Here is an 18,700-nt window from a genome sequence, read left to right on the forward strand (position 1 = left end):
AAAGCTTTGAAGTCCTCACTGTGCTCTTTTTCTTTCTGACATTTCTTTCAGCACATGTTTGTGTTTTTGTCAGTCTTTCACAAGTTTTCAGAAATACTTAATTTACATGCAGTTTCACAATTATGTGCATCTTCTGCAAGATCAGCTACTTTCAATTTAAAGCATGCTTCATGTGATACTCCTTTCCAACGTATTTCAACCATTAAACATTTTATGAAAGAATTAATAAAACTGGTTTTACTTGATTACCAGTACTATAAGCTGCACTTTGGATTAGAACAAAGGCACTTCAATATCAATGTCTGACTACTGCACAACAGCAAATGCAGACACTATAAAAGTTGAGAAATCTGAGATTATCACATGGAGAAGTTCTACAACACACTGCACAACAAAGATGATTAGCGACTAGATATGCAATAATCTGTGAATTGCACATTTACTCTATAAAGCATTGAGAACAAGATGGATTTTTCCTGATAACTTTTAAATTATTTTAAGTTATTAACATAAATTCTTTTCCATATGTAGAAATCTGTTACGACCCTACAAGGTAACCCCATAATTTTCGAATTTGAAATTTCTTAACTTTTACTTGAGTATTTATGTTACTCAGTTTAAAAGCATTAAAAATAAACATATGGGTTAAAATAATAAATTTGCAGCATCAGTATGATGCTTTTTTCAACCATAAAAACTTTGATCCAGGCTATTAATGAGTATTAATATGTGGTTGAGAATGATAGGATGTGGAAACAGCATTGGATACATATGCAAAGTTTGGGGGGGGGGAAAGAATGAAGAATCAGGGAATCAAGGAAGGAAATAAAACACAAAGGTATCAAAATCTCAGATGATCTGAGGACTCAGATGTCTAATCACTGTTAGAGAGGAGAACTAGGGAATGACATCTTTCAACCTCGTACAATACCAGAGAATTCAAAATTGGTATATATACGAGGTGTGGCAATAAAGTCTCCGGACCGGTTCAATAAAAAGAACACAAAGTGGAGAAAAACAAAAATAACACCACCCAATTTGAATGCACTTATTACACCATTGTAATAAGTGCATTCAAATCAGGCGGGCATTTTTCACCATGGAAAAGAGGAAGAAATCCACTGATTCTAGATCGGGTGGATGGTTGACCTGTACAATGCAATGTTAAATGTGTTCGCAGCAAGTGTGGAATGGGTGGGGGAATTGTCATGCGACAAGAATCAGCTGCCTTTCTCTCAAAATTTTGGCCTCATCCAGGAAATGTGAGGGCTAGTTTGAAGCATCTATAAATAGAATGCAGCTTTAACTATCTCCTCTTCAGGTACAAATTCCTTTCGAATCACCCAGTTGGTTGAAAAACATCATTGACATCATCTTGATCCTGCACTTCATCTCTGAGTTGTACTGAAACACCCAATGCTCACTCCAGTGACAATACAGTTGAGGAAATTAGGATTGTCTTAACAAGTTTGAATGAAGTCTTCACCATGATGACACCCATCTTTGCTTCTGTATATCTGTCACAGGATGTGCAGCACAAACCTTCCTTTTCCCTAAAGCTTCATACAGAATTTGGAAAATCATCGTGTTATTCATATTCAACTCATTGGCTATCATTCTGAGGATCAAATGATGATCCCTTGCCACAGTTTCTCAAACTTTTGCGACTCTGTCCTCATTTCAAGAGGTTGACAGATGTCCACCATCAGACGGGCAAAGTTTGCTGAACTTAGAGCTGCTCAGAACAGCTCCACAAACTGGGGTCGGATAGCATTTTTCCCACTGATAAAAGAGTAAGACTGAAGATTAAAATACTTTGCTGGCATCATCAAAGTTGGCACTCCTTGAAAAGCTGACTCCCAGAGAGTGCTTGGCCTTTGGCACTCACACAGTGGCGCCTGTCCCTGTGACTTTTGATCCCTCTCCCCATCCCCTATTTCTCCTTACTCGGGTGGACTGCCTTCTCTATCTGTCCACTTTAGCTTGTTCCTCACATTCAGACCCCCCTTCCTCTTGTTCCCCAGGCCTTCTCTTCTCTTTCTCTTTTTTTTAACTTGGTCTTCGTCCAGGACGCTCAGGCAACCCTGGCGGAGACCAGCCAGAGAATAAAGGGCAGCCTGGCTACCTCCTAGCGGTGTGTGCGGGCAACGTGAGGTCCCACCAGGGGCCCTGCGGCCAAATGCCAGGACACCCAACAGAACCTAACGCAATATGTCATATACAACAGACAACACTTTTCTGGCATTTACAGTAGTTCTGTATTTCTTCACAGCGTACATATGGCGCAGATGTGAGAAATCATAGGTGGTGCCTGACCCTAACACTATGCACTATGCTATGTCCACTTTTTGGGTCATTAAATGTTTTCACATTCATCATTGAACTGCTTATACCATTCAGACACACTGGTACCACTTAACTTTTCACATCACTATTAACAGTTTTTAACATTTCATACATTTTTGCTGCAGATTTTCCTTGTTTTAAAGCAAAATTTGATATTTGTTCATTGCTCCTTTGCAAAATCATGAAAGAATGTCAACACTACTAACAATCAACTACCTACTGGCTGAAGGCAAGCTTCCACACATTTATCCTGCAACCATCCTCCCTCAACTTGAATTTATGCCCCCTCACATGCGTAGTCTCAGCAAGTGGAAGAATATCAAAAGCACTCAGCTTACTCAATCCATTCAAGGCTATATTTATATTGGCTTGGTCCAAAAACAAACTAAACCCAGTGAACAGGTTTTCATGAAATTTTGTTTTGCAGTTTTAGAAAGATTTAATTAATAAAGGGGATCAAAGGGAAAGTGAGTTATTACAAAATTGTAAGCTTGACTTCTGTTACAGAGAAAACAAACTAAAAACAAACTAAACCCAGTGAACAGGTTTTCATGAAATTTTGTTTTGCAGTTTTAGAAAGATTTAATTAATAAAGGGGATCAAAGGGAAAGTGAGTTATTACAAAATTGTAAGCTTGACTTCTGTTACAGAGAAAATAATGAAGTCACTGGTAAAGAGAGTTGTTATCAATGGGCGCCTCTCTTCATGGACTAATGTAGTAGTAGTGGCATGTGATGCAAGAAAGCAAGTGTATGAGCTTATGCAGCATCAGCCAAAAAAAAAAAAAAAAAAAAATCACACCATTCCCTCCAAATGCCTGTCTGGTTCTTCCTTAAATTTATTTAACCTATCAACTTCCACAATGACAGATGAAAGTTTGTTCCAGCAATTAACCACCCGCTGGCTAAAGGCAAATTTCCGCACATCTATTCTGCATCTGTCTTTTCTTAATTTGAATTTATGCCCCCTTAGGTTCGTACTCTGAACAAGTGGAAGGATCCCATCATCTTGGTAAGAGGATCCCTTCATTCTCCTCACCAATCTTGTTGCCCTTCTCTGTACACACTCAAGCAAATCTAGATCCTTCGTAAAATGAGGCCTCCAGACCTGTATGCAGTACTCAAGGCGTGGCCTGACCATTGCCTTATACAGAGGGACAATCACCTCCTTTTCCCTGCTAGCAAAATTCCTATATATCATTGACAAAACCTCATGACCTGCCCTGGCAGCCTGCACAGTCTGCATTGCTCAGAAAACTTCATATCTGACTGCACAATTACTCCCAGGTCTTTTTCATTTTCTACCACCTTTAGTGTAGTACCACACAGTTGGTACGTTTCTCTGGGGTTACTTCTACCCATATGCAGTACTTTGCATTTGTCAAGGTTCAACTTCAGTTGCCACTTCTTAGCCCATCTGCCTAAATTATCTAGATCCTGTTGCAATAGTACATTGCCATTACTGTCATTAACAACCCTGCCAACCTTTGTATCATCTGCAAACTTCGACACTAAGCCTGATATACCTTCATCAATATCATTGATAAATATACAAAACAACAGAGGACCCCAACACCGAACCCTGTGGCACTCCACTAATAACATTAGTCCACGAAGAGCAGCACCCATTAATTACCACCCTCTGTCTTCTCCCACTCAACCATCCTTTTATTCATTGTAGCAACTTACCCTTAATACCATTCTGCTCCAATTTGTAAAATAGTCTTCCATGTGCAACAGTGTCAAAAGCTTTCCTGAAATCCAAATATATGATATCAAAATTATTTTTTGCATCCAGTTCCTTTGTAACCACATCATAATATCCTATCAAATTTGTCAGACAAGACTTTCCCTTAACAAACCCATGCTGTGTCTGAATTATCCCAGCAAGGGATTACTGCATCCAGTAATCCCAGATTAACATACCAACATACCAACTGTGTGGTAATAGAGTGGAAAACAAAAAAAGACCTGGGGTAACTGCACAGTCTGAAATTCTCTGAGCAGTGCAGAAAGTGCAGACAGCACATGAGGTTTTCTCAATGATATATATTATTATTAAAATAAATGAAAATTGATTTGTGATTGAAAAAAGGAACTTTAAAACGAGAAGCAAGTACTCCTAGTAGTGCAAATATGGTCGATGGAAATGAACACAATATTATCACACTTTAAAGTGAGGATGAACAATCGCAGCCTTTTGTGCCCCAAAAAATCTGAAGTGAAAAAACATGAACCAACTAATAAAAGACCAAAACAAAAGTATTATGGTAGTTATTTGAATTCCGGTTTTACATGTGTTGGAAATAATGATGCTCCTGATGCACAATGCATTATATGTAATAAAATATTAGCAAACAGTTCTTTGGCTCCAGCTAAACTTATGTTTTGTAAATGTTCCATGAATATATTGAGATGAAAAGTGTTCCATGACTAAAAAAAGTTTGGGAAATGCTGACCTAAACAAGACTGCAGTAATGGTGAAGACACAGCATGGGTTTGTTAAAGGGGGGGGGGGGGGGGGGGGCTTGTCTGACCAATTTATTTGGATACTATGATGTGGTCACAAAGGAACTGGATGCAAAAAATAATTCTGATATCATATACTTGGATTTCAGGAAAGCTTTTGATACTGTTGCACATGGAAGACTGCTAAACAAATTGGAGCGGTATGGCATTAAGGCAAATTGCTACAATGGATAAAGGGATGGTTGAGCAGGAGACGACAGAGAGTGGTAATCAATGGACACTGCTCTTTATGGACTAACGTTATTAGTACAGTTCTCTAGGGTTTAGTGCTGGGCCCATTGTTGTTTTGTGTATTCCTCAATAATATTGATGAAGGATTAATGTCAAGTTTGCAGATGATACAAAGGTTGGCAGGGTTATTAATGACAGTAAAGACAGTATGCTACTGCAACAGGATCTAGATAAGTTGGGCAAATGGGCTGATAAGTGGCAACCGAAGTTAAACATTGACAAATGCAAAGTACTGCATATGGATAGCAGTAACCCAAAAGAAATGAACCAAACTGTGTGGTACTACACTCAAGGAAGTGGAGAATGAAAAAGACCTTGGGGTAATTGTGCAGTTATATGTGAAGTTCGCTGAGCAGTGCAGACGGGTTGCCAGAGCAGGTCAGAGAGTCTTGTCAATGATATATAGGAATTTTGCTAGCAGGGACAAGGTGATTATCCCATTGTAAAAAAAGGCAATGGTCAGGCCACACCTTGAGTACTGTATACAGGTCTGGAGGCCTCATTTTAGGAAGGATGTAGAGTTGCTAGAACAAGTACAAAGAAGGGCAACAAGATTGGTGAAGGAAACAAAGGGGTGCTCTTACCAAGAAAGGCTTAAGTTCTGCAAATTGCAGCACCTGGAGACTAGGCACCTGTGAGGTGATCTGACTGAAGTGTATAAGGCGTTGAATGGGTTGAGCAAGCTCAATGCTAATGGGATTCTTCCTATTATGAACCTGAGAAGGCAGATTCAAATTGATTAAAGACAGTTGTAGAATAGATGTGCAGAAATTTGCCTTTAGTCAGCAGGTAGTTGATTGCTGGAATAGACCTTCCATCTGTTGTTGTGGAAGTTGATGGCTTAAATAAATTTAAGGCTGAGCTAGATGGGCATTTGGAGTGAATAGATGGGTAAAATGGGAGGTTTTTTTGGCTGATTCTGCATAAGCTTGCTTTCTTGTATCGTATGCTTCAACTAATGCTAAGTTAGCATCATTTGCCAATACTAATGCTTGACATCTTAGCCTCTGTTTTGCAACCACTTTGACTTGTGTATTAATGACTATTTAAAGACTGAGTCTGAAAGCAATGAAGCCAGCAGATGACTTAAGACATGGTAAAATTAACAAAAGGTAGCAAATTAATGAAGCCCAAGTGGCACAGGAGGATTTACCTTCTGACATTATTACAGAAACTACTTTTTGGTGAAAATCAGATGGAGATGAGGATATTCATGGCACTGAATAAAATTGCATTTTTTAAGTGTTGTTTAAATCATTTAATATTAGCCCTGTGTTAGTGGTGTGGGTACTAACCCATGCCAATTTGACCACAAAAAATCTCTGCAGAAAATTCCAGAAATGTCTCTTAATTATTCTACAATAAGGAAAAACTCATGATTAAGTGAAACCTAACTGTATGCACATGTTAACTGATGTGTCATGAAGAGTTACTGAGAGTAAGTTTTTTTTACTGCCACTTGCTCCACTCAGCAATGCTTTCTAGCTTCATGATTTATGGCTTAATCATTTGGAATCAAACTGTTTATGCACAAGCTTTATGCAGTGAGTACTCCTGTTCGTGATACACTCTTGTTTAATGAAAGTGTAAGTTGAAGGGCACAGTTTTAAATTTGCATTCACTCACTGATAGGTCTGAAGGGACTTTTAATTTTCAAAAATTAATTAAAAATATATATTTTTTTTAATACAGAACACTGATTTTTCACAGATGTCTTCAGAAAAGATAGAAAATAAATATGCCATCAAAAACATTAACAATTTTGAATTTTTCACAGAGGAATTTCAAATTTTCCTGAAGATGGGTTAAGGTAAATGATAATTGGTATCTTTGATTTTATAAAATACATTAATATAAATATGCCATTCATTTACTATCAGAACAAGGTTTTGGATCACACAGTATTGCAGAATTAATCCATTTCATTATGTTGAAATATACAAATTCAGACATGTTGGCTACACCCTCAAAGAAATTTTTTAATATTGACATGGGCCAAATACATTTTCTGACTTTCCTGAAGTCCAAAATTAGGGATCGAGTTATATTTAAGGTTGACTTGTACAATTATTTTTGGTATTTTTCTTAATGTACCATAAATGGTTCAGGTGCTCCATTTGATTACTAGAGTATCATGTGATTATTTTAACTGTACTTTGAATTTAATGCTTTATAGTTTAATTTTAAGCTTTTAATTATAAATTATACAATCAAGTTATTTCAACATTATTTGGCATAGGCAAGAATTATTTGTGTATTCTGTTCCTATCTTCCAAGGGGAAAAAAATTCATGCTTTTCTATCAAAGTTTTCATAACTTCTTCATTCACCCACCTATTTTTATTAACCTCAACTATTAGCCTCTTTTGAAAAAGCTGATTGGATTTTCTTTTAAACATTATCTGGGGGCAATTTTTAACAATTCTATTCTTATTATAAAATGTTTTGCCATACTTTTTGAACACTGTTGTTTGGATAAGAGTAATGGGGAATAAATAATTTCACCCCTACAAAAAAAATTTAAATGGCACAATCTAAGTATCAGCAAATTTAAAATACTCTGTCTCAGGAAAAGAATAGAAACCATGCACATCACTCCAGTTAGTACTGTTATAATGCCAAACAACACGAAGCTGAGAACGACCAAGGGACAGATGCTCAATTGGAGAAGAGACCAAACTGATCTGGGACACCCAGAGGGCACCTTACATTAAATGTGTACTTGATTTGAACGTATTTAGGATTTTGGCAATTTAAAGTTAACTGATTTTCCATAAGCATTTTTTAAATGGAACTGGTACCCACCCACTCCCAAAGGTTGCAAGTTATCATAATTTCCTCTCCTCCCATATTGGGCTAGAACTATATCATCAGTACTGCAATGAAAAGGATACATTAGATACATCCTGGTGTGGCTCCTTATGCCAGGAACAAAAACCAGGTCACCAAACAATCTGTGATTGCCTGGACTAAGAGGCCAGTTATACAACACAAACAAAACAACCTAACACTACACTACACTATGAAAAATGCATATCACTATGCTGATGGCCTTTGTAATATGATATCTACATATGTTACATACATGGCTGGAGTTGACAAGGTTAGCCAGGACGGCCTACAAACAATAAATTTAAAAAAAATAAAATAAAAAATTGAGGGGCTGGTAGTGAAGAAAAGATAAAGAATGTTAACCCCTTGTTAAGATCATCTAGTTTTCCAATAAGTAAATGAAAAAAGAAAAAATTGTACAAGATTACTAGTAATAGCAAAGCCTCGTCAGGATAGCTGGTGCGCCGGGGAATCAGTCTCATCTGGTAAAGCAAATGATTAGAGGCCTTGGGGCCAAAATGACCTCAAACTATTCTCAAACTTTAAATGGATGAGAAGTCTGGCTTGCTTGACTCGAAGCCCAGATGAAAGGATGTGAGTGCAGTGGGCCACTTTTGGTAAGCAGAACTGGCACTGTGGGATGAAGCAAAAAGTCAGGTTACAGTGCCCGATACTAGAGTGCGATTCTTTTCCAGCTGGATGCATATAATTAAAAAATTTAATGAGCTGGAGCTGGAACATTAAAATCAAAGAAATTACTTCTCTATTAGGAAAGCAAATTAGAGAAAATAAAATCAAAAATTTCCAAATGATTTGTCAAGGGTGGAAGAGTAACAGAAGCAATGAATGATTTTGACAGAATGAGGTAAAGATTTTTAGCCAAAAGAGGTCAAATAAGAGTATAGGACACTAACTGAAATTTTGTCAGAAAAAGTGGAACTTAAAAAGTTTGTAGATGGAACTGGACATCACTGAGAATAAATCTGTGAAATGAACTAGAAAGTTCAGAAAGTTCTTTTTCAGATAAGTTTGTTTTGTTAATTTAATTATTTATCATGCATTCAAGTAGGGAATGTAGTAATTTTGGAAGGAGAATCTATATGACCTGAAGAATATATGCATAGTAACACATTCCTAACTATTTAATAGGGTATAGCTTCAAGCAGTGCCCACGAGAGAGAGAGATCTTTATTGCAACAGAGATAGTGATGTACATAGTAATGCAGTTGCAACTTCCTGCCACAGCATAGTGGCCAGGTGTTAACAATATAATGTTAAGACAAAGTTGCCTGAATAAACCAAAAAATAAAAGAGTACAATAATAACGAATAAGTTAAATAAAGTATTATTATTAGTACACACTCCATCCAGTCACAGCTGGTAGAGTAGAGGTGTCAAAGGCTATACAGCAGCTGATTTAAATGCCTCCTAGAGGTTTGGTTCAGTAAATGATCTAACAGGTAACCTTAAACAGTTTTAAATGCGTAAACTGAAAATATAGGGAAATTTGGGTCTCACTGTGATGTCTATCATAACCTCAAAAGATATCATTCATACTGCCCGATAAAAGAAATAGGGGAGGCTGGAGTTTTGCTCTCAAGGCTAAATATGGCTATGACTACATATGGTTAAGTATGGTACTGGGTCATGAAAGTCATCTACCACTTAATATCACCTAGTAATATTAAGTGGTAGAATGGGTGTAGCCATTACTGTTTGGGGTGTTATGTCACATTGCAGCATCTATCTACATTAGTTCATACCTGGGTGATTATCTCCATTATACTAGGTATTCGTGGTATTTGGACCTTGAAAGCAAGACATTAATCAAATGGGATTCTGGACACCACAGAAAGACCAGACTATGAAATAATTTTTCCACAAGTGAGACTTGTGCATCAGCTCCACAAGCATTTCTGACGTATAAGTAGTGGTTACAGTTTGCAGCACTGAAAGAATGTTCTCAGCAAACCTTAAGAACAGTAGTACCAATATAGTTCATTAGTGTTACGACAGCATTATGTTACAATGTTTGTAACTAATTTCTTTGAGTAACTGCTTTAACTAAAAGGAGAAGTAATCCACTTTTTGTTTTCCAACGAAATCCTTTGTCTCCCTAATTTATTATTAGGTAAACTGTTTATTCAACCAATACTCTATACTGCTATTAAAAATGTTTATTTTTTTAGAAGAAAGCAATAAAAAGAAAAAAAAAAAAAAGTTAATATAAACTTAATTCCTACCTGGCATGATCCAATGAACTGAACATACCCTTATGACTCCAAGGGTACTTTGAAGGATGAAGTTCAAAGTCTCCGGCCTTTACTGCTTCATTGAGTGTGTAGCCAAGTCCTGCAATTCCAGCAGTCAAAACACCAGCTGATGCTAGAAACTATCAAAAATTCAATTGTAGAAAATAAAGTCTTGTAAAGGTTTATAAATACCATATCTTTATAAATATTATAAAATGGTAACATCTCTTTCTCCGTAATTTGAATTTATGGGCATTAGTTCTGGAATCATTTATAACAGTGAAAATTCTAGCTTCATTCATTTTTTTTTATCCCTTCTCAGAGCCTTACAGACCCCAATCAGGTTCTCTCTAAGGTGCCTCTGGTTGCAAAGCTTTGCAGCCCACATATTTGAAATCTTTCCTCATATGGGTGTTCTTTTGCAGTTCTCACCAAGCAGGCAATAATATAGTTGAATGTCTTTTTTTCAGGTGCAGTCTCCATACTTCGACACAGTATTCCAAGTGCAATCTTATAATTGTCTTATGTGCAAGATTGCAATTGTAACCCTATCAATATCTATAAGCAAATGTTTAATATATTATCAACAGAATACAACATGCATTACTAGCCACCCTGAATACACTGCTTGGAGAACTTTATATCTAACCATATCATATAACTCACAAATCCCCTACTTTGTAATTTTAATTAGGAAGTAAGGGATTTGGGAGTTATGGAATTTAATTTTTAATAGCTAATTTTAAATTTCATGCTCTCAATAGTTCTTTGAACTGGAAAATGGAAGTCACTGTTAGCTCCATATTTATAGTTTTATGACTGTAACTTTGCATTTCATTCTTAACAATATAAATTTTTTTTTTGGTTTTTATAAGTACAGCCACTCCCCAGCTTATGTAATAACTTACGGAAATCTGACTTTACGTAAGTTTTTGCTGGCTGGTGCAAACTTAAAAAAAATTATGGAAACGTATTTTGCATCCCGTAGGAATAAATGGAGGTATCATGAAAATATTGTAATGTGAACCCAATAATACATTATTTTTTTTTGGAATTCGTTCCAAGACCTCAGAAGTTGAACTTTTCGCTATATAACTAAGCTGTTTATCTCTCTAAAAGGTCATTTTTATAATGGAAATTGCGCTACACTTTCATTGTTATCATATGTTCCATTATAAGAATCAATTTTTAACGCTTTTATGATATTTTTCTAGAACACATTTCTGGAGGTCACAACCAGAAAACAATAAAAACAATTTGCACTTTCCGGTTTATTGGGCTTTTCTGTTAGCACATTCTATTATAAACGGGTAGTAAACTCGATCTTATTGCATTTGCAATAATACTGATAACTGGAATTCTGTAGTTTTTATGTTACGGTATTATGGTGAAATGAGTTCCCCTTCACTGAAATTTTCAATCATATAAAACACATAAATAAATTTTCAGAATCTTCTCTTCATTCCTATTTACTTATTACAATGGTGAAGGGAAAGGGACCAACGGAAAGTGCAAGTGCTGGGAAACAAAACAAAATTGATTTAGAAATGAAGACGATTAATTAAGAATTACGAAGCAGGACAAAGTTTGTCATCTATTGCATGGAATTAGGTCTAGCTGCTTCAACAGTGAATACTATTTTAAGGGACAGTGCGTGTATAAAAGAACATGTTAAAGGTTGGTTGGTTGGGTTTTATTGGCGCATTAGCAACTAAGGCTATAATGTGCCAAAACCTTGTCATAAAAAAAGTAAAACTTTCAGCGACCTAATGAATTAGGTCACTAAGTCAGGGTATAAAAACAAGTATAAACTGTAAAAGACAAATATCAGTAAACAAGTAACAATAATAAGGTAGATTTTTTAAATGTGAGTAAAAAGGTTTACTGATTTTAGAAAGCTAAAAATAGCAGACACATGGTCATTGTCGGATAAAACCTGACTGAGTGTATACGGCTCAGTCAGATGGTTAAAAGCAGTAAAACGAGCATTTCTAAAACTGGTACAATCGCATAAAATATGTTCAACGGATAAAATGGTGTCGCATTGCTCGCACATAGAAGGGTCATCAGCCCTCAGCAAAAAGGAGTGTGTCACACGACAGTGTCCTATGCGGAGCCGAGTAAGAACAACTTCCTCTTTGCGATCCCTGCATAAGCTGGACCACCAAGGATGGATCACAGGCTTAATCTGACATAGTTTGTTTGAAGTAACCAGGCGATGCCATGAATATTGCCATTGAGATTGTAAGTTACTACGGATCACTTGCCTGTAGTCTGTATAGGGGACTAACAGGTCAAGATTATCCATCAGGGGTGCTGATTTGGCTGCAATGTCAGCCAAATTATTTCCTGTAATTCCGATGTGACTGGGGATCCAGCAGAAGCGGATATCGAATCCACTTACAGAGGCTGTATATTATCTGCTGAATTCGGGACAGGGTTGTATGATTAGTGTGTGACACTGCTGATAAAGCCTGTAGTGCACTCACTGAATCGGCATATATAATACACCGTTGGTATCGGTGTTTTCTTATGTGATCTAGAGCTAACTCTATAGCATGCAGCTCTGCAGTGTAAATGCTGCAGTCAAGGGGTATCTGTTCTGATATGGTATCATTTGGAAAGACAGCAGCAGATCCCACATACGATTCTGACTTCGAGCCGTCTGTGTAAACTGCCAAGAAGTCAGAAAGTTCTGCACGGTGTTGTGAATAGAGCTGAAGGTAGACAGAAGACTGAGTATTAGACTTCATCACAATCTTGAGCCATGTTAAAGGATCAATGCATTTAAGATCAACAGTGATCACAAAACAGCATTCAGAAGCAAGTGCCCCTGAGTCCAATGGCCATTCAAGCAAAAGCATTTATGAAGATATTAAGGATAAGTACGACAAACCTCAACCCAAATTCATGGCAAGCAATGGGTAGTTTAATAGGTTCAAGCATTGTGCTGGTTTCCAAAACGTTAAAGTAAGCGGTGAAATCACCAGTGCCGATTCTGCAGTTGCAGAGAAATTTTGCCATGTGTTGGGGAAAAACCCCTTCTAAATCTTCACAGCCCTCAACTTCCACAGTGGTGTGCTTATCAGCTGGATAGTTAATTCTGGCAGCGATGCTCGAAAGGTAAAATTTGCTGATGTTATGCCTGTCTCCTCTCTCTTTTTGTAATTTTATTATTTTGTACACTTTTGTAATTTTTCCTGCGCATTAGATAAAAAAATTTAATAAATAATTGCATTTACATGTTCGTCGAACATTTCTTTTTTATTTCAATCAAATTTGCGAGTGCTGAATAAGCATTTAGGGAAATTTTGTAAAATAAGCACTGCATTAAGAAAAAAAAAAAATATTGGTACATTGCAAGCAAAATTTAAAAATCCATCCAGAAACAGAAAACAAAGTTTGGTACCAGTCAGGTTTCGTGTAATTGTAACAGGATTGTGACTGCTGCCAAGTTAATCACACTGACGTAGGTATTACAAATTTTATATTCAAGTTTGCTAATGATTCAAAGGTTGGCAAGGCAGTTAATGACAGTAATAAGGGTATGCTAATCCAAACAAGACCTGGATAAATTAAGCAGATGGGCTGAAAAGTAGCAACTGAAATTTAATGCTAAGAACTACAAGTATTGCACATGGATAACAGTAGGTAACTAGAAAAACACACCAATCAGGTGGAGGTACCATACTCAACATAGCGGAGAATGAAAAGGGCCATAAGAGTAAATGCGCAGTTCAACTTTCCTAAGAATGAGGTAACTTTCCTTGGTAATTCTGATGATCATAACTGCAGCTGGTCAAGATACTGAGGTTTTTGAAATTACAAATGACCTAGATTGTTCATTTACCTAGCAGAATTCCAGGAGAGTCCAACCCACACAGCCAACACAATCTTTTCTCATGAACAACCCTTCCAGGTACACAGTTGAGAAGAATAGTCTTCTAGGCACCTCAGATCACAACTTAATGGTCTTTTCTCCAATGGAGCCTTTTGCTAGTGTCCAATCCCAGCGTTGTGTTGTTTGTCATTACAAGAATGCAAAATGGGATAACCTGTGAGATTTCTGTTCTTCCTTTGCTTGCATGGATTACTGTTTTAATTCTTCTGATGTCAATGTTTGTTTATATCATGTCTATGTAGGGATGAAATCCTTCATTCCACACAGAACCTTAAAATTTGGCCCTTTATGAAACATTGGTTTTCCAATAAATATGCTCAGGCTGTTCAAGATAAGAACATTCCATATTGCAAGTGGCTTGCATCCAAATCCTCACGTTCAATTTCATTTTATGCCTATACCAAAGCTTTTAAACAATTTTAAATAAGTTATTAATTAAAACTAGATTTTGAACAGACTAAGAGTAGAAAACTTGCTTCTTGTCCAAAACAGTATTCGAGCATTCTGGTCTATTGCCAAAGCTATTGGCTTCAACTTCTGCATATCTCTACTCCCATCTGTCAAAAAGGGATGGTTCTACTGCCACTTCAGCTAAAGGATAAAGCTGACATGCTAGCATCTAACTTGTGTATTAACTATCTAGATAAACCATCTCCTACCATTCCTAGTACACCCCACTTAATGCGTACTGTGGCCTACCATCACAAGAATGTCAGAAGAATTTTTAAATAATACTGATGCAAAGAATGCACTAGGCCCTGATAGTATTTCACCACTTGTTCTCAAAACCTGTGCTTACTCCTGTTCTGTACTGCCTTTTTACACTTTCTTATTCCACTGGTGTTTTTCTTTCTACATGGAAATTTGCCTACATTATCCAACCAGTTCCTAAAAAGCATAACAAATCCCTCCCATCCATTTATCACATCCCATTGTACTTACCTCTACTCTTTCCAAAGTAATGGAGAAATCCATTAGCCACCAACTCCTAAACTATCTTGAAACTTTCCATCTGATCAATGATTGCCAGTATGGATTGCAACAGTGTCAATCCACTGGTGATAAATTGGCTTATGTTATCCAACTATGGACAAATTCAATGGAAACATTTGGTCAAACGCAAGCAATTGCCCTTGACATTTCAAAGGCTTTTGTTCACGTGTGGCATAAAGGTCTTCTAAATAAGTTTCCATCTTATTGCTTGCCAATTGTTTTTTGTAATTGGGTATCCAGTTTTCTCTCTGACTGTTCACTGCGGGTGATGGTACATGGCTCTCTGTCTTCTAACTTCTCCACTAATGCTGGTGTTCACCAAGGTTCAGTTCTTTCTCCCACTCTTTTCCTCTTGTATATTAAAAACCTTCTTCCATTGATCAGAAATCTTATGCATAGTTTTGTTGACGAAAGAAGATTGTATTCTGCCTTCCAGTTTGAGAAACTTTGCCCTGCACAAACAGCTTCAACTTCTCGAATATCCACTATCAATTCCTTAAATGCTGATTTCCAGCTAATTCTCCAGTGGGTGAAAGTTAACTTAGTTAATTTAAATCTCTCTAAAACTCAATCCTGTCTTATATCTCGCAAAAAGGATCCTTCTGCTCCTATGCTTATCTTTGACAACATTCAGATTTCTAGACAATATCACACATCTCCATTAGGGATTACCCCGACTTCTAATCTCTCTCTTGGCATAAGCACATCACAAATGTTGCTTCCTCTGAATTTTGCTCTCGGCATTACTTTTCTTATAAACAGCTACTCACTTTGTACAAATCTTGGATCCATATTGTTCACATGTCTGGAGTGGTGCCCCTATAACCTCTCTCAGCTGTCTAGACTCCAAACAAAAGAGGGCAGTTAGGTTAATTAATGACCCATTTTTTTTGTAAAAAATGGGTCATTAATTAATCCCCACACTGTCTCAGATGTTCTCCGTCTTCTACTGTTTGTTTGCAAGTGTAAAATATTTTGATGCCCTGGTAACTGGACCAAACCATTTTGAAAAGGGTAATGTAAAAAGGCACTTGATGAGCAGTGCACCTGGCACATACTAATATGTACCGCTGGAAACCCACAAAAGTAACAAAAACGTTTGTACAGCAAAGTCAAAAAGTTCTTCACAGTGAATGGAAAAATATAGTAAATAATATGTTTAAGTTTTTTGAAGCTGAAACAAGATATTCAGTTTTTTAATTGTAACTAAATGTTAACCTACAAGAAGAGCTGCTCTAGCTACAGGTTTATCAGAAATAATAATTGAATTATTAGAAAAGAATGTTCATTCCTGTTGCACCCAGAAGATAAATTTAAATTTCCACGTAAGAAGAAAAAAATCTGTGAGCAGGAAAACAGTTGATCTGGTAGATGATTTTGATAGATGCATTATTCATTGCACTATTCAAGAATTTTATAGTGTCAATAGAACGGTACCACATTAAATAAATTGTTGCCAGTTATAAAACAGAAATTTGATTTCCCATTTGGGGAAAACAGCTCTACATGCAATTTTGAAACAAATGGTGTTTAAATGGAAGAAAACAGAAGCCAAATATTGGAAAGACATAATATTGTTATACAGAAAACAAAATATTTATGAGCAATCATGCATTACTAGGATTCTGGGAAGAATCTAGTTTTTTTTAAAAAAAACCTGGTTGGACAGTAATTTAACTTTTCAAGAGTCAATTATCTGGAGTCATGGACTGTAGTCACACTGGTAAAAGAATTAATTATAATTAGTAAATTATTACAAATGATGATAGATAGCATTATTCCAAACTCTGCACTTATATAAAAAGTTGAAAACAAAACCGATAACTACCATAACCAAAGGAATCAACGTAATTTTGAAACTTGGCTAAAGCAACAACTACTGCCAAATATTCAGGCAAGTTCAGTTATAGTTTCTGATAATGTACTATATCACGGTGTTAAACAAGACAAACCTCTGAGCTTAGAAATGATTAGCCATTTAAACATTCCAAAAACATACAAAGTGGACAGAATACTCCATAAGCATGGACACATTGCCAATTTAAACCATATTGAATTAAAATGGGCTCAAGTGAAAAATTTTATTTGAAATAAAATATAATATTCAAGGAGATCTGAATGGTAGTATTAAAGGCAAATGATGCAAGAAAGCAAGTTTATACAGCATCATCAGTCAAAAAAAAAAAAAACTAGATACTTCACCCATCCAAACCCTCCAAGAATTTGTCTAGTTCTTCCATAAATTTATTCAATCCATCCACTTCCACAACCATCAGCTGGCCAAAGGCAAACTTCTGCACATCTATCCTGCCACCATCCTTCCTCAACTTCAATATGCTCCCTTCATTGGTGGTCTCAGCAAGAGGAAAAAAAAAACCCATTAACATTTAGCTTACTCAATCCATTCAAATCCTTAAACACCTCAATCATATCTCTATGCAAGCGCTTAGTCTCAGGATGTTGCGATTTGCAGAAGTGAAGCCTTACGAAGTAAGTGCACTCTTTTGCTCTCTTTGCCAATCTGGTTGCCCTTCTCTGCACCTGTTCCAGCAGATCGACATGCCTCCTAAAGTGAAGCTTCCAGATCTGTATATAGTACTCAGGATGCAGCCTAACCATGGCCTTGTGCAAGGGAATAATCACCTCCTTAAATCCTACTAGCAAAGTTTTTGTATATCATTGACAAAACCCCATGAGTTGTCCTGGCAGTAGGTCTGTACTGCTCAAAGAATTTCATATCTGACTGCACAATTAGCCCCAGGTCTTCTTCATTTTCCACAACCCCAAGTGTAGTAACACAGTTGATGAGTTACTCTGGGGTTACTGCTTTCCATAGGTAGAACCTTGCATTTGTCAATGTTAACTTTCAATTGCCATTTCTCAACCCATCGACCTAATTTTCCTACATCTTGTTGCAGCAGCACACCTTGATTACTGTCATTAACTACCCAGCCAACATTTGTATCATCTGCAAATTTAGACATTAAGCCTGATATACTTTAATCAAGATCATTAATAAATATTGAAAATAACAATGGGCCCAGAACTGAAAACTGGGGAATCCACTAATTATATTAGTCCACAAAGAGCAGTGCCCATTTGTAACCATTCTCTGTCTTCTCCCATTCAACCCCCCCATCCATAGCAGTAACTTGTCCTTAATGAACATTGCTCCAGTTTGTATAGTAGTCTTTTACATGCAACAGTATAAAAAGCTTCCTTAAAATCCAAGTGTACAATATCAAAATTACTTTTTGCATCCACTTCCTTGGTTACTTCCTCATAGTAACCTATTAGGTTATTCTGACAAGACAACCCCTTAATAAATCCATACTGGAGAAAGCAGTATAATTGCATTCCTGTCCAGATGGTGCTGCATTACTTCTTTAACCAGTGACTCCACTATTTTCCCTGGAACAGAAGCTAAACTAACTAGTCTGTAATCGTGTCACCCTTTGATTTCCCCCCCCCCCCCTTTGTGAATTGGAGACACATTTGCACATCTCCAGTCCATAGAGACTTTCCATTGAGTACAAGGAAGCTTTCATAATTATGGCTAAGAGCTTGCTTACTTCCTTTGCTGCCTCCTTTAATATAATTGGATAGATTCCATTCAAC

The 18,700-nt window shown here is 36.7% G+C and overlaps 1 protein-coding gene across 2 annotated transcripts in view; it reads right to left on the reverse strand.

Annotated features, from left to right (window-relative positions):
- The window catches only part of Cyt-c1 (Cytochrome c1), a 92,796-nt gene that overhangs the window by 49,850 nt on the left and 24,246 nt on the right, over nucleotides 1–18,700 (reverse strand). For both annotated transcript variants that reach the window (XM_090383920.1, XM_090383921.1), the window contains exon 3: nucleotides 10,180–10,328. In XM_090383920.1, the coding sequence (XP_090240046.1) occupies nucleotides 10,180–10,328 (149 nt within the window). The remainder of the gene's footprint in view (nucleotides 1–10,179; nucleotides 10,329–18,700) is intronic.

The sequence above is a fragment of the Mastigoproctus giganteus genome, chromosome 10 (assembly GCF_048544385.1).
Source record: "Mastigoproctus giganteus isolate SK-2022 chromosome 10, ASM4854438v1, whole genome shotgun sequence".
In the NCBI taxonomy this organism is placed as follows: Eukaryota; Metazoa; Arthropoda; class Arachnida; order Uropygi; family Thelyphonidae; genus Mastigoproctus; species Mastigoproctus giganteus.